Source organism: Teleopsis dalmanni, chromosome 2 (assembly GCF_002237135.1).
Source record: "Teleopsis dalmanni isolate 2A chromosome 2, ASM223713v2, whole genome shotgun sequence".
NCBI classification, from domain to species: domain Eukaryota; kingdom Metazoa; phylum Arthropoda; class Insecta; order Diptera; family Diopsidae; genus Teleopsis; species Teleopsis dalmanni.
The window spans coordinates 221,466,265-221,481,258 of NC_051847.1; the positions used below are offsets into that span (position 1 = coordinate 221,466,265).

The window sequence follows — 14,994 nt, forward strand, 5'->3', positions numbered from 1 at the left end:
TTTCACATGGGTGCTTTCCTGTAATAATTATTAAAATTGCAGAGCAGTGCAAATGTTGTAAAATCTGGCAACAACTTAAAATTAAATATGGCGTGACTAACTTATTCAATGTAAAAAAGGTAAAAATTATTAATTTAATATGTGTGTGAAATTTTATTTTTTATTTATTTTTAAAAAGTACACTTCATGATTGCACTTTATGAGCATTGTGCAATAATTGATTGTAGTTACAGTGTAGCTCAAACATTAGCAAGACAAATACGTGAATAATTACATTGTTTTTATATATATATTAATAAAAAGTAATTAATAGAATGTAAAATATTAAAAATTGCATTCTAAATTCATTTACTAAAATCTAAAAAATGTAACTACAAATAAAATACTAATGGAATTATGTATTGATGTAATAAATTTATATAAATAGAACAAATTATTAAATACTGTGTATTTTGTTGATTTATTAAAAGAATAAATAATATATTAAACTAAATGAAGGAAAATCAAAATAATTACAATTTGGAGCTTATACAAGTATAATGAAATTTATCTGAGATGCCCGCCATACATATATGTATATAATAGAACGACATCTTGTGGCTTTTAGTTTTAATATACTGGAACTCCTCCGGAATCCTCAAAAATCTTAAATGTAGAATAGAACTTTAAAAAACTATTAAAAAGTATAAAAAGTATAACTGTAGTTGTAACTAAGAATTGTGATAACTATCTGAGTTACCAATTGAGAAATGTTGAACTGTGTATACGAAAATCACATAAAATTGCATCTATCGTCTTTATCTACCTATATCTAGACGGTAGTAGACAGATGGAACTAAACAAGCGAAAATATTGTGATAATGTTTTCCTTTGTTTTAAAAGCTATTACTAATAATAAAATTAATAATAATAAAAACTGAAACGGCGGATAAATGAATTCGCGGATAACTGAAACCGAGGATAACTGAAATAGTGAAGAACTGAAACAAAAACCACAAATAACTGAAATCACGCATAACTAAGGCATGAATAACTGAAACCACATTAATTGAAACTTAAGGAAATGTAGGTAACTAAAACTGCGGATAACAGAAATCGCGGATAACAGAAACTACAGATATCTAAAATTGTGGATAAACAAAACCTCAGCAACCGTGGATAACTCAAGCTATGGATAACAGAAACCGCGGATAACATAAACCACAAATAAATAAAACTGCAGATTAATAAAACCGCGGACATCGGAGCTGCGGATTTGGATGAATACTGTGTATGACTAGAGTGAGAAAGATGAGAGACAGTGTTATAATAATTTGTATTTATTTAAGATTGTCAGTAGTTAATATTGTACACAAGTTGTTATATATTGTTATGTATGATTAAAATTAAAATTTAAAAGTATTTAAAATATTTTGAATTTTGGGTGACGCGAAGCACACAGGGCAATTAGTATCCACACATAAAATTAAAAAATTCATTTTAATTAATTTGTTTTATATTTTTAAAAAAGTTTAACGTTTCTAATTTGCTTTTTTATGTAAAATAAACGATTTTAAAATTTCCAATTCAGTTAATAATTTAATTGCTTTTAATATTTTTTAATTAACATTTTAGGTTAATTATAATATTAAAAGAAATTTAATATATTAGATTATAAAATTATTATATATTAATACTTTCAAAATTATTTAACTTTTTCATATACTATATAAAATATCAATTATACATATCAAGATTGCGAGCTAAAACACTCAAAGCTATATCTCCAATAATTATCCTATAAAACAATGCACAATTAAGTTTTCATCTTTGCCGCACATATTAACTGAGGATTTTAATAAGTCTATTAATACCCACTCAGTAAAAATGTATAAATTTAATAAAGTTATAATGCCCTCTGGGCTCTTAGTCAACTTAAAAAAGTCATAAACATATAATCAAAAAAAAAAAAAAAAAACAAAAATTACAATAAAATAAAAATAAATACAAAAAATATATTATTATACTTATATGTATAATGTCTAATCAAATTAAAAAAAATAAAATATTCGTCACCATAAAAATGTATGAAAAAAGTGTTCATAAATCAAGAAGAATATGGAAAACAAAAACCATTAAGTATTTAGCAAGAATGATTTAAAAAAATACAATGTTTAAGATGATTAATAGTAAAATGTTAGGGAAAAAGATATAATATAATAATTTTAATTAAAAACCTCCACATAGTCTTCAAATATTAATTCATTACTATAGGCTACCGGCGAACTAATCGTAAATTATGCGAAATACGAGTGTGTCTCGTGTAAGCAATTTGGGCGCAAACATGGTCTTGGCTTAACACTTATCGGTCTTGGCGGTGATTGTCGTGCGGCTAAGCTCATCGGTGCGGCGCTTAGCAAAGAGGCTTGGGCTGGCATGGGTTAATTATAAGTTAGTCTTTCTGATTGAGGCTGATTGAGGCTTAACAACAATAATATTGTAATATTGTAATACTTTAGATGTATTAAGGTTTATTTTAAAAGATTATATTGTAAATAAAAAATAATTATGTATGAAACAACTTTGCGTGTTATTTTATTATTTTTATTATGCATGCCAAAATAAATTAACATAAAAGCATATTTAATATGAATCAAACACCAACTTTTCACACTTACACTTACACACATTCGTCTCAGGCGTTCATACCCATATATGCTAAATGTAATAGATGATATATGTGTATCTACTACATTAACGTGTTTGCACGCTAATTATCCGATAATTTAGCATGAAGCTTTTCGGTGACTTTTTGGTTTTATTTTATTTTTTGCGTAATTAAAAATTTTTAACACCTACTCTTCTTTGTTTTAATTAAATTTATGCAAAATATACGTACAAATATTTTGAAAATCGTAAGTGAAATAAACTCGTGTGTGTTTCAGATCTGAATTAACAAATAAAAATTAAAAAAAAGTTGTTTCAGTTTAAAATTGTATGGATAAATGTCAAAAATCAAATTAACAGAAATGCGTAGTTGTCAGCCTACTTTTTATGATTTTTTATTATTTTTGAAAAATGTGGGTATTATTATGGAGTGGGCTTAGATCCATAAATTCCCTTGAAAAACATAAAAAAAATGTTCTTTAATTTTATGTGTTTGTCAGTATACATTCCAAGTAGTAGCAAAATAGATTGCCTTATTTGAGCTAAATCGATGTCCATGGTTTGATTTTTATTTGTAAAAGTAACCATCTTTCCAGATGAATCTTTTCGTCGAAAATATATGTATATATATATTTATATATAGATAGAGATATCCATATGATCTATGCACAATAACATATAATGCAAACAATCATTTCTAGCTCACTTTGTTGCGTGCATTTTTTCTTCATATTTTAGTAGAATAGGAAATGTTAGGGTATTCTTTGCAGAAAATCTTCACCAAATAGCAAGGCACAATCTTATACACACTCTTATTATTATTATTAAAATAAGGGATCGTGCACTGCTACCTAAAAGATCTATTGTACGTCTTAGTCGGATTAGAGTGTTTCTATCTCTCCCACTCTTGAATCCTTATGATCCATGAAATACTCTCTTCCGCTTGTGCATCAATGCTGGGCACTCCCCAAGCACATGGTATGCAGTTACTCTCTCTTCTCTGTAGTATATGAAGTCTGAGTTGGATTGAATTCCTAACTTCGATAGGTGATTATTCAATCTACAATGATCGATCAATAATCCCGTAATAATTCTTAGGTTATTTTTTGATTGTGCTATGAAATCTTTGCAGCGTTTTAGGTTGTAATTCCCTAAAAGCATAAGAATGGATAGAGTTCCTTTGCCTAGACCACAGAATGGTTTTCAGTCTATCATTCATGAAGCCGCTCCTTATCTTGCAAGTTTGTCTGCCGTTTCATTGCCTTAAAAGCCAGCATGTCCCAGAATCTATATCAGGTGCATGTGATTGTTCCACATATACATAAAATTTAAGAAAAAAAACTTGATATAAAAGTTGTGAGATATATCTACATACCATCCCAATTAAAAATAATAAACTTCAGATTTTATAATTTTCATAATTCCCAAACCATTGATATGAAATAACGCAGTAGTTATCAATTTAAATAACTAAATGAACTAGTAGTTAACGATCTAAAAATTAATTCTATTTAGATAAAAAGGTTGCATTAGATTCAAACTCTCTTTAATGTTCTCTTTAACGGCTTATGTAGAAAAATTCTCACTTTCCATACGATTTATTTTATGTCTTTGGTTTATATTTTATACAACGGACAAATAATATCATGAGAAAGAAGTCAAAAAATGGGCAGAGTAAAAAGATAACATATTCGGAAACCTGTCTCAGCTTGATATCTCTGACTGGCATCAGTGCATGTAAGCTAGAGAAGTCTAAGGTTAGCAAGACTGATTGTAAGGCTGCTATGATCAATTAAGTAAGTAAAGAAGTGAACATTATATGATGGATAATAGGAATATTGGATCATTGAATAATTTTAATAAAATATTATAAGTTGAGTGCGTTGGTATTGAAATATATTCCCCATGCTGTTATAGTATCCTTGCCCATGTTAACTTTTTCAATTCAAAGTTGAATATGGTTAAATGGTTTCAATAATAAATAATCACGTAACAATCCATCTCCTAATAAACAAATTATATGTTTTCCTTAGATTATATCTATGTATTCGGATAGTTTTAAATCAGTGCTAGACTTCGAAATAACTTACTTACTGTTGCCCTTCTCTCTTAGTGGAGCATACAGCATCAATGATTCCTCTAAATCTTATTTTGTTGTCTGTTTCTCTAGTGATTTGAGTTCAGGAGTAATATTCGTTTTTAAGCTCCTGGTTCACGGTTCTTCGCCATGTCTTAGCTGGGGCTCTAGGCCGATAGCTACCTTACATTAAGCATTTGTTTATGAATACTTGGATGTGCGATTGAATAGGACCCGAGTTTTTCCACGTTTCGCATTAATAATACAACGTTGATTTCACGTTCGAGTTAAATATTTAAAGCTTAGTACGAGTATTTATGTGATTAGACTTATACATTGTTTAACTGCCCGAAAGCTGACTTGGTTTTACTCAGTCGAGCGGAGACGTCTTCTTCAAACTCCGAAATAACTTTTGACAACATAGAGATTAAACCATAATTATTCTACTTACTAGTGTTAACATTAACTTTCTAGGTAAGCGATTACTAAAATTTTTTCTGTTTAATATAAGTTCTAAAAGTATATTATCTAAAGATAATATATATTCTATAAATATGATTTTATATATATTGATTTGTATAATATCATGAGTTTGTTTGAATGTAAATGAAATCACAATGCAAATCACTTGTCTATAATAAAATTTAATAAATAAAATTTACCTCTGAACCAATTAAGCAATACTTCAACATGCATGGCAACTATTTGAGTATTGGAGTAAGTTATATATTGTTAATATTTTTTGTTCAAATTCAGTTTTTCACAACGGTTAGCTTTATGTGAAAATTCCATACCAGAATATTTGTGCTGGCGTGAATAATAAGATCGATGATTTATTGTGCAATACTCACCTACCTACCCAATCGCATATGGTAATAATTTAATAGAAAATTCATCAACATAAATTAAAATCAAATTATTGAGCAACGACAGAAAAAATTATTAACAATTTGTTTTATTACTATTAACATACAACCCATATTTTTTTCAGTCATTACTAAAGTATCTAAAGTGTGTGCAGTAAAAATAATAAAAATATGAAAAAATTTTTTCACTACAATATCATTGGATTAGCTTACAATACATTGGCAGATACATAGTACGAGTATGAGTATGAGTATGAGTATGAGACTTCCTTGCGGCTATCGCCTTTTGATCAATTGTTAATTAACCGCAAAACAAGTTGCTAATTGAACTTATACACTTTATTGAAAATCTACCAGTTTATCTTTGAACACATAATGCATGCATGAATTGTACTTGAATTATGCTTTTCTTCGCAAATTGCACTACATTTTAACCGCAGTACGAAAGTATCTATACGTAGTATCTACCATATACGTAGATACGTATTCACACTCAATACGCTTCGAGTCTCACACTAAAAAGGAAATCATCATTAAACATTAAAAGTAATAATATGTTCAAATGTATTACAAAAAGGAAAAAAGTAAATATACAATTGTTGATTGTTGCTATTTTTCGTTGTTGTAGTAAGCTTGGGTATAAAAAGCTTCAGCTTCGCAGATATAAAAATTACAACAAATATGTTGGTTAATGTTCAGTGAAAAATTGACGCAGATATTATTAAACAGTTAATACTATTATGTACTTACAGCTCCCCTACTTAGTCTGCGGACCCCATACTCTTTCAATTGACTAATGTGTGTAGTGAGTTGTAATAATTGTCGGTTGGTCTCACAACCGGAAATGCTATTCGAATTCCAACAGCTTGATGCTGGGCACATCTGTGAACCAGCTCATGAAGTGAGATTAAGTTATTAATTTGGATTAAAAGATAATTTAATTACTTGGGAAAAAGTGAGTTATTTCTTATATGTATCAAAACTTGGAAAATGTTTTATTTATATAAAAATAAGAAATATATATCAATATACATCATAAATTCATTATTTTGAATATATTATTATGTTGAGGCTAGTTGAGTCAGTGCAGTTGAGCACTTTTACTCTCTATTAACTCCGAGGTTTCTTCATAACCCCTTTCTACGCCTTGACTGGATTATTGTTTAACACTTCATCAGACCATGCAATAACCGGCCTCAGATAATTTTATTTATGATGAGTATATTTTTAATTTGTAATTTAGTTACTTTAATATATCATAACTAGATTTTTTGTTCATATTGTTTGCTTACCGTCAATAGATATTTCTCAAAGATATACTTTTCTGGGGTCATCAGTGATAAAGAAAATGTGTATCGGTTTGTTTGTGTCATAGTGGGTATAGTAAGTAAATACGTACGATCTTCTGATGTATGGGGGTAAGATTATTTGATATATCCTACCTAATTTTCACTAATGAATACTTTAAAAATTGTGTAATCAGAACTATAAATACGATACGTATACATATCTATAAAAAAGGTGAATATTCTATCGTTGTACTGCTGAGTTCAGAAAAGACTTCTTGCAGAAATATACGATTCACTTTTGGGTTTTCCTAATTCCCACGAAGTTTAACATTTCTGAGCGTTAATTTTTTATTGAATAAACAACGGTTTATTTTCGGTTAGTTTACGTTACTACTTTCGAGAAAATGTGGTTTTAGCTCTCATTTTTCTTCACTGACACAAAAATAATTGTAATAAATAATAAACACTAAAATTCTATCACGTAATCTAATGGCGCTAAGGATTGTTTCTTACTCCATGCTTTACTATTGCTTTGAAGAATTTTAGTTAAAAAGAGTACTTCATTTAATAATAATAAAAATCTCTAAAGCATCTAAAGACAGCTTTAAAGGAAACTATCTAAAGTGAAATGAAATATTAAAATCCAGTAGCTGATGCTCGCCACAACAACTTATTAAAGGGAACAATTGTGGACGCCGGTTTCACAAAATCAATCGTTAGCAGTTCAAATAAGCTTGGATAACATACTAAATTGGGTTGGAAGGCATGGATGCTTACATCATAACATCATAAGTCATCAGCGGTGCAACAAAGCCACAATGGATTTGTGTGTACGTGCTTTGCGTAAATTCAATTTACCTCAACGAAACTGATTACAAAGTTATAACGAAATTAAACCATCACAACTGAAACAACATCAGCATCAACATCAACCACAATCACAACAATCACAACAATCAAAACAAGCACAGTAGCCACGTTTTTGCTGAACAATCAACGACCGATCACACGATCGATTGTAAGGTCCCAAGCTTAACAAGAAATAAATTGTGCCTTAGCTAAATTGTAGCAACAGCTCCCGATTACGCCGTCCGGCGATGTGCTTCTTTTCTATCAGTAGCACAGCGCAGCGCAGTGCGGAATGAGGAATGCGGAGTGCAGTTCGGGGCTTAAGCTTCAGCCAACGAGCGAGTTATGAATTGAGACGAATGAGATACGCATGCGCCAAAATATGCATATTGTAATCAAATCGGGGAATGCACAGAAAGAATTGCATACGGAAGATTCGTTGGACAAACGTGATTATTTCATAAAGACAGTCAGTATTCAGTATTCAGTATTGCCGTGCGGTGATTTTATGTGCCGTTTTTATTGCTCACAATAATGACGTTATTCGCTGTTCGTCTTTACGCTGAACTGCTCCTCAATGCCGTAATGCGTTAATATCTGAAAGGTAGAAATTGATTTAGCAACCTCAGGCAGCTGACCTCACTACTGTTTTTACGCTTTAAGCAGAATCTCATCAAAATATAATGACAACAATTGATCAGCTTTCAACTAATGGCGCTGATCAATGAAATTACACTCGTACACTGCACTGCGTCTGTAAGTCAAATAGAGTAAGAAATGAAAGAGCTGACGCCGATGATGTCGATGATGTATTACAAACCACTTGGATGAACAGGTAATATACACTGATAATACTGTCATAATTTGCGGTGCTTCGGTGATGATATACTTAAGCTGATATTGAGGTTAATCGAAATGTAAAAGTTACGCGAAATAAAAGAGGAAATCTGCTTTTGTTGGAGGTTTTTTAACACAAACAGAAAATATCATTTTTTGTAGTATACTTTTTTTTTAATTTCTATAAATAGATTAATTATAAAGATATATAGTAGAAGAAATCAATTTTATAAACATAGTAAGAGTGATATATTCCAAAAATTATTAATAGAGAGTTGAATAGCGAAATCTGAAAAGGTTTTTTGATCTTTTTGACAAACATGTATGCATATATTGTAATGATTAAGTGTGAATATATTATGTATGTTCTTTATTTTATATATATAAAACACAGCTATAAAAATGCTTAACTTATTCAGATATTTATTTTAATATATATCTGTTTACTATTAAAAATTTTTTATTTAATCGTTAATCTTTGTCTGTATCAGTACAAATAGCGATCAACTATACCGTGACTTCCAAAATGTTGGCAATGCTTACAAGAATGAAATCGAAAACATTGAGACAGTTGACAGTTATATAGATATCGTCAATGATGTTTAATTCTACGTTAACATGAAAGTTGAAAAGGTGAGAGTTAACATAGAGAGCTGACAAATGACAGAGTTATACGTGATTAAAGTCCTCAAAGTGAAGCAATTGGAACTAGGAAGGAAAAGCAGAAAGTAGCCTAAATGCGGTAAGAAAGAGGAGGATTAGATGCAGATCATTAATCAAAAGAGTATGATTTAAAATGCCAACATAAAACAGGTACTTTTTAAAGTAATGCGAAAGCGATTTCGGCAATAGTCGGTTTAACGCTGCATTGAACATTCCTCCTCACCCAAAAAAAATTAAAGAGAACATTAAACAATACCAGTGTCGCTTTTAATTGACAGTACCGTATACTTCCATGACTATTTGAATACAAAACATACAAATTTTCTGTTACCTTTTTATATATTTTAACAAGTGATGCTGAAAATGTTACTAGTGTCCGGGATATCATAGATTTCAGTTACTCCGTAGAATATATATTCTTTGAATGGTGAAGGAGAAGGAAGGAGCAACGAATCCTCCTGAATTAGTTAAAAAGTCGTTTTAATTCCACATTTCTCGTAATCGTCGGTAGAAGAATAGGTATATTAGAATCAGTCAGATTCATTAATAAATGCAATTATATGGCCGATACTAATATTAGAAATATCGCCGAGTGTGTAAAGGAATGTGCCAGAATGGCGTGGACAATAGCTTAAGCATGGTTCTTAACAAGCCTACACATAGGCACGACAGGTACTTCGGTGTCTCTTCTTCGAACGCCGGTAGACTCGAACTACAGGAAATTCGAAAGGGCTCCATAGTCAATAATCTTATAAGGACAAATATTATCCTAAATACTTCCGATTTACTTCTATGTACCAAGTTGGAGGTTATATATTTGCAGTATAAAGGCTATGTAGCTGTTGACGTCGCTATTGTCAGAGTATTAAAGAGAACTAGAGAGAAATTAGTTCGGTATAAAAACTACCACAAAAATTGTGTGAGCTTACATAGAATATCTCTCATGGAACATTTTTAATCTTAGAATAAAAAATAAAGTAATACGAAATGCAAAGATAATACAAGTGAAATTAACAGTGTAACATGGACTCTATCTTAGAATGATTAAGTAGCATTGTGAGTTTTTAAGAGAAAACTTCGTCTTAAGATCTTTAGTCAGTCCTCTACGAGTTGGCACCGATTATATTTATATAGTCTATGAAATAAACAGTCAGCGACTTCACCGGCTTGCATATGTCTTGAAAATATATGTTTTCTCGATGCTCCAGTGAAAAAATTTATTTGAGCGGTAGTTTGACGTACGAGACTAGAGAAAGCGCTTAATTAGCAGAGGCACCTAGAGAGACTTGCTGCGTCAAACCGAAACGCTGTAACGGTTTGTTATGGCCATTTCAGTAAAACGTGAGTAAATCTCATTGTAAGGGAAAACTAAGTTTAAAAAAATTATACTTAAAATTAATTTTATTGGTTTTCCACTTGATACCAAAATGGGAAGTGTACACATTACATAAAAATCATTTGCTTAACAATAGTGTCTTACTCTAATAATTTATTTTAGATGGTAAGTGTGCTGAAGAATTCGGACACACATTAATTATTTTAGTTTTTTAGATTCTGCACCTACCTTGTTCTTCATCAAAGTTTTTCGTTGATAACTGAAATAGAGCATCTAGCGGTGTATCAAGATTGGATTTCTTTCCAGTATTGCTTCCATCACCCTTTGATTGCTTGGTATTTTTATCACTTTCTATGTTACTATCACTCTCTTCGTTTGTTTCTGCATCTGTTTTAGTAATTTTAGAATCACCGTTCACATTTATTTCCGGAGAATAACAATCACTGCCAGTTGAACCAGAACGAGAAAGCTCTGAACCGTCTTCGGAAGCAATTATATTTGTGCCCATGTTCATCTGCCTTAGTAACTGTACCTGAAAATGTTCCTGCAATTGTCTTTGGTAATCCCAGGCGAGTCTTTGCTCATAATGAAGTAGCGCAGGTGGAAAGAAAGGTCTCATCGGTAAACTACTCTGCATAGGATCCCAGGCTTGTAGTGGCATTTTTGTAAGAGCGGACGGAACATCAAGCATTAAGTGCGCTGGTGGCACCTGTAAACGTTCGTTTAAGAGTTGTGGAGCTGCTAGTGCGGGGGTTGTAGGTGATGGTAAGACAGCTAATGAATTTATTTGAGATTCAGTTGATGCTGAGTCTGATACAGTTTTTTGTCCTAGAATATCGTCTATGGAGAAGCTTTTCACACGTTCTGCACAAGATTTTCGTCTGGAGATTGTTGCTGCAGAAGCCAAACTATTCGCTCTCATCGGTGTTTGTACACGTTCGTTTGTTAAACGCAGACGTTTGGGATTAATAGGCCGAAAAGCTGTCATTTGATGGGTGTGTGCAATAGGTGGACTCGGGGATCCAACTGAAATTTCTGACATAGCTGGGCTGCTTGTACGCGGCGGTACAGGTGGCGGAGTATTGGAATGCATCATATTCGCTAAGGAAATTATTTTAATAGGTTTATAAATCATAGAACTGCTTTAAGTTATAACAAAACTTTATTTATTTATGTAGTTCGGGTGCATTTATTAGGCAGAGTGACGATCAGTTAGAGCACAAACAAAAATCATAGCTTCTTTTGCTTTTAATTTAACGTGAGTTGCTAATTGCACGTGTAAGTTTCAGTATTCAGTTTTGCGTCGGGAAAACACGTTAAAAATGGCTAACAGCGCTTGATTTATTCGCGACACCGACAAACTACACGATTAGCGAGAGCGCAACAACTGCAAAAACATTAAAAATATGTGCCAGGCAAACGTTAAACAGGGCCATAACAAAGAGTACAGGCAGATAGTAAACAGTGGGCATAAGGCAAAAATGAAAAACTGGTTTCCTACCACTGAGCAAATTTATTGAATCTTCTCACAAATACATGTGCCTCTTGCTTGATGTTTGATGTTAGCTGCTAGCAGCTTGCATGACGTCATTATGTGCCATGAGAGTGAGTGTGAAAAGGTGGAGCCAACTTAAAATAGTTTTTGAGGTGTACTTCTATGAGTGTGTTGCTATGAGCCAATCATAATACTGCATTTAATGACGTTTTATTGTTCCCTCCACTTTTGTCTGCTTGTTTCGCTTATTAGAGCAGCTGCAGTTTAGTATTGTGCGCTTGACACTGATATACTGCGCTCCTAAAGCTGTCAACAAAACGTCATTAATTTTTTCAATTTGACGTTTGACGCGTTCTTATACTTGCTTACTTACTTATTTGCTTATTTGCTAGCCCATTCACTCGTTCTTTCCTGTTTGTGTTTCGTTTGTGTTTCGTTTGTTGTGTTCTTTTGGGGGTAAATTTATATTATTTATCTGTATACACATAATTTGGTATTGTTGTGTGTATGTATAAGTGTAAACATGTTTATGGGTATACCAGATTGTTGGTATATTTTCCACTTGGTTGCAATCTTAATTATGATAATTGCTGTTTCGTTGGCAGAGAGCTGAGTATTATTCCCTTTGACTATTTTTCAATGCTTCCAAAGAAAAACAAAAGAAGAAAAGCACTCTTTGTGGTCTTTAGCTTCTTGGTTTCAAACTTTCTTTTTATTATTTTGTTTTATTTATTTCTGTTTATTTTTCTGCTTCATTCTTGTTTTGCTTTGGTTTGCGCACTCAATTGTCATCAATAATGATGTCTAGTTTTCCATCCCGTTTTTCTTTGTCGGCTATTTTCGTCTTGATGTATGCGCTGACTTTAGCAATTTGCGAAAGCATTTAACTTTGAAGGTGTCGTCGTTGTAGTCAACCGCTTGCTGTAAATGGCGCAAGCTCTTGCCTTTTGTTTTTTGCAGTGCTTTTTTTGCTCTGGTGTTCTTTTTGCTCTTCTACCTGTTAATGTGTATATGCAGAGTAGGTTGGTATATACATATATATAGATTTCTGTGTATATATAGTATTGTCTTAACATATGGCTTCTTCTCAATATTTTTAACTTGTTGTTGTTGGTAATGAAGATGGAGAATCGATATGGAAGAGGATTTGTGAGATTTACGGGGGAAACGCATATACATATATTGATTGCAGTAAATCAAATTTGTTTATTAGACTTTGTAACTTAAAATTTCTGCCGTTATCCATTATCTTTTAGTCATTGGCATTTTATTTGCGTTCTTCCAGTTCCAGTTTCAGTTCCTTTTAACTTTTTACTTTGTTTTTTCTTTGGCACATTCCATTATTTATTTAAAAATGGTTCTTTTCATTTTTTCTTTTGCGTTTAATTTTCGTTTTTTGTTTGTTTGTGTACTTTTTGTCCTTCTACGCTTTTCTCAATTATAAAAGTATTTAGCTTTGCATGCAAATGTCTATTTAATTTAGTGTCTAAATGGCTTTCGTTGCCACCCTTTGGCCTGTTTGCGAGTGTAGTCATTTCCTTTTGTTGTTTTTGTTGTTTTTTCTATTTTTGTTTACTATTGTTTTTGTTGGCTTTGGGTTTGTGTTTGTGTTTGTTATTCTACTGAATTTATTTGAAGTTAAGTGAAATTATATAACTGGTTACACTCGTATACACTGCAATCAATAAATTGTTTTTCTTTGAGTAAATGTCATTGTTTTTTCTGGCTTTTTTTATTCAAGATGGTGGATAATGTTAATAGGGGCTAATAGGAGGAATGCGGGCTACATTTTAATTTATTGTAAAAAGTTAATTGATTGCCTCAATATAATTAATTGTCATTAGCATTTGTAAGAGCTTTTTAATTATTTACACTGTTAAATATTATTGTTGAATTTAGTTAATGAAAGTTTTTCGTTTGTGCTTTTTTTTTAGATGCTAATATCATTATGAAATAGGGTGGTCTAGAAAATCTTGTAAGATTAACCAGATTGGTTATATTATTTTCTAGTACCTTAGTGAAGAAGCTAAAGAAATGGAAAAAAGTGAGAAAGAATATTAAAAATAAGGCGTACCGCAACGTTTTTGAAAGTTAGGTACAACTTGGAGACACCTTAATATGTACATATATACAAATTTTGAATTATAAAGTAATGCTTTTTAGATATATAAAAATAAATTGAATTTATTTTCATATTCATTACTCATAATTACACGAGGGAATTAAATATTTTTCAAGTCGATTATTCTCATATGTTTGCGCTTATGCTCTGTATTATGTATGTGCGTTTTTGCGTTTGAATTTATTTTTATTGGTAAAGCGGCCTTTGGTCCTTTTTGTATTATTTTGTAACTAATAGGTGATTATGTTTATCATTCGTATATATGCATAAGGTACACCAAACATTTTGCGCAAATTTAAGTTACAAATTTAGGAGTATTTCGAAGTGACTATAAAAGAAATCATACCAGAAATTGAAGTACAAAAGGCAATAGTAATTCCATCAACTATATTTGCGAATGCACAATGGCTTGTTACCAACGAATCTAGATAGTAGTGGCAGCATATCTAAACGAAACAATTCTTATATTTATTTTTGTTATAAAAAAAAAGACAACAGGTTAATTAATTTACTTCATCAATGATAAGAAAACATTGTTGCATTTGTTCAACAAACAAATGCTCTTCCATCTCCGCAAAACATTCTGTTGAGGTACAACAGTCCGGAGCGAAAACGTAATTTCAAAAATCAGGTTAAATATAATTTTTTTATCAACCAGTTCCACAAATAATTTCCAAAATCAAGTAAAATATAGTTTTTTAATCAAGCAGTTCAACAAATTACTGCAAGCTATTATATGTAAAATCTATAAGTTTTTTAGATGTCTTGGGGATAAGACATACTGTATGCTTCATTTACCAACGGGTGTCAGGTA

At 31.3% G+C, this 14,994-nt stretch overlaps 1 protein-coding gene across 1 annotated transcript; it reads right to left on the reverse strand.

Moving 5' to 3' along the window:
• Nucleotides 1-10,755: 10,755 nt before the first annotated feature.
• Nucleotides 10,756-11,934, reverse strand: LOC119684294. The gene has a single exon (XM_038098302.1). It carries the CDS (start codon nt 11,696-11,698, stop codon nt 10,775-10,777), a length of 924 nt encoding a protein of 307 aa, XP_037954230.1. The 5' UTR covers nt 11,699-11,934; the 3' UTR covers nt 10,756-10,774.
• Nucleotides 11,935-14,994: the final 3,060 nt, after the last annotated feature.

Excerpts from the sequence above, each read along its gene's own strand:
- LOC119684294 (XM_038098302.1), bottom strand. The coding sequence starts at position 11,698 with ATGATTTATAAACCTATTAAAATAATTTCCTTAGCGAATATGATGCAT.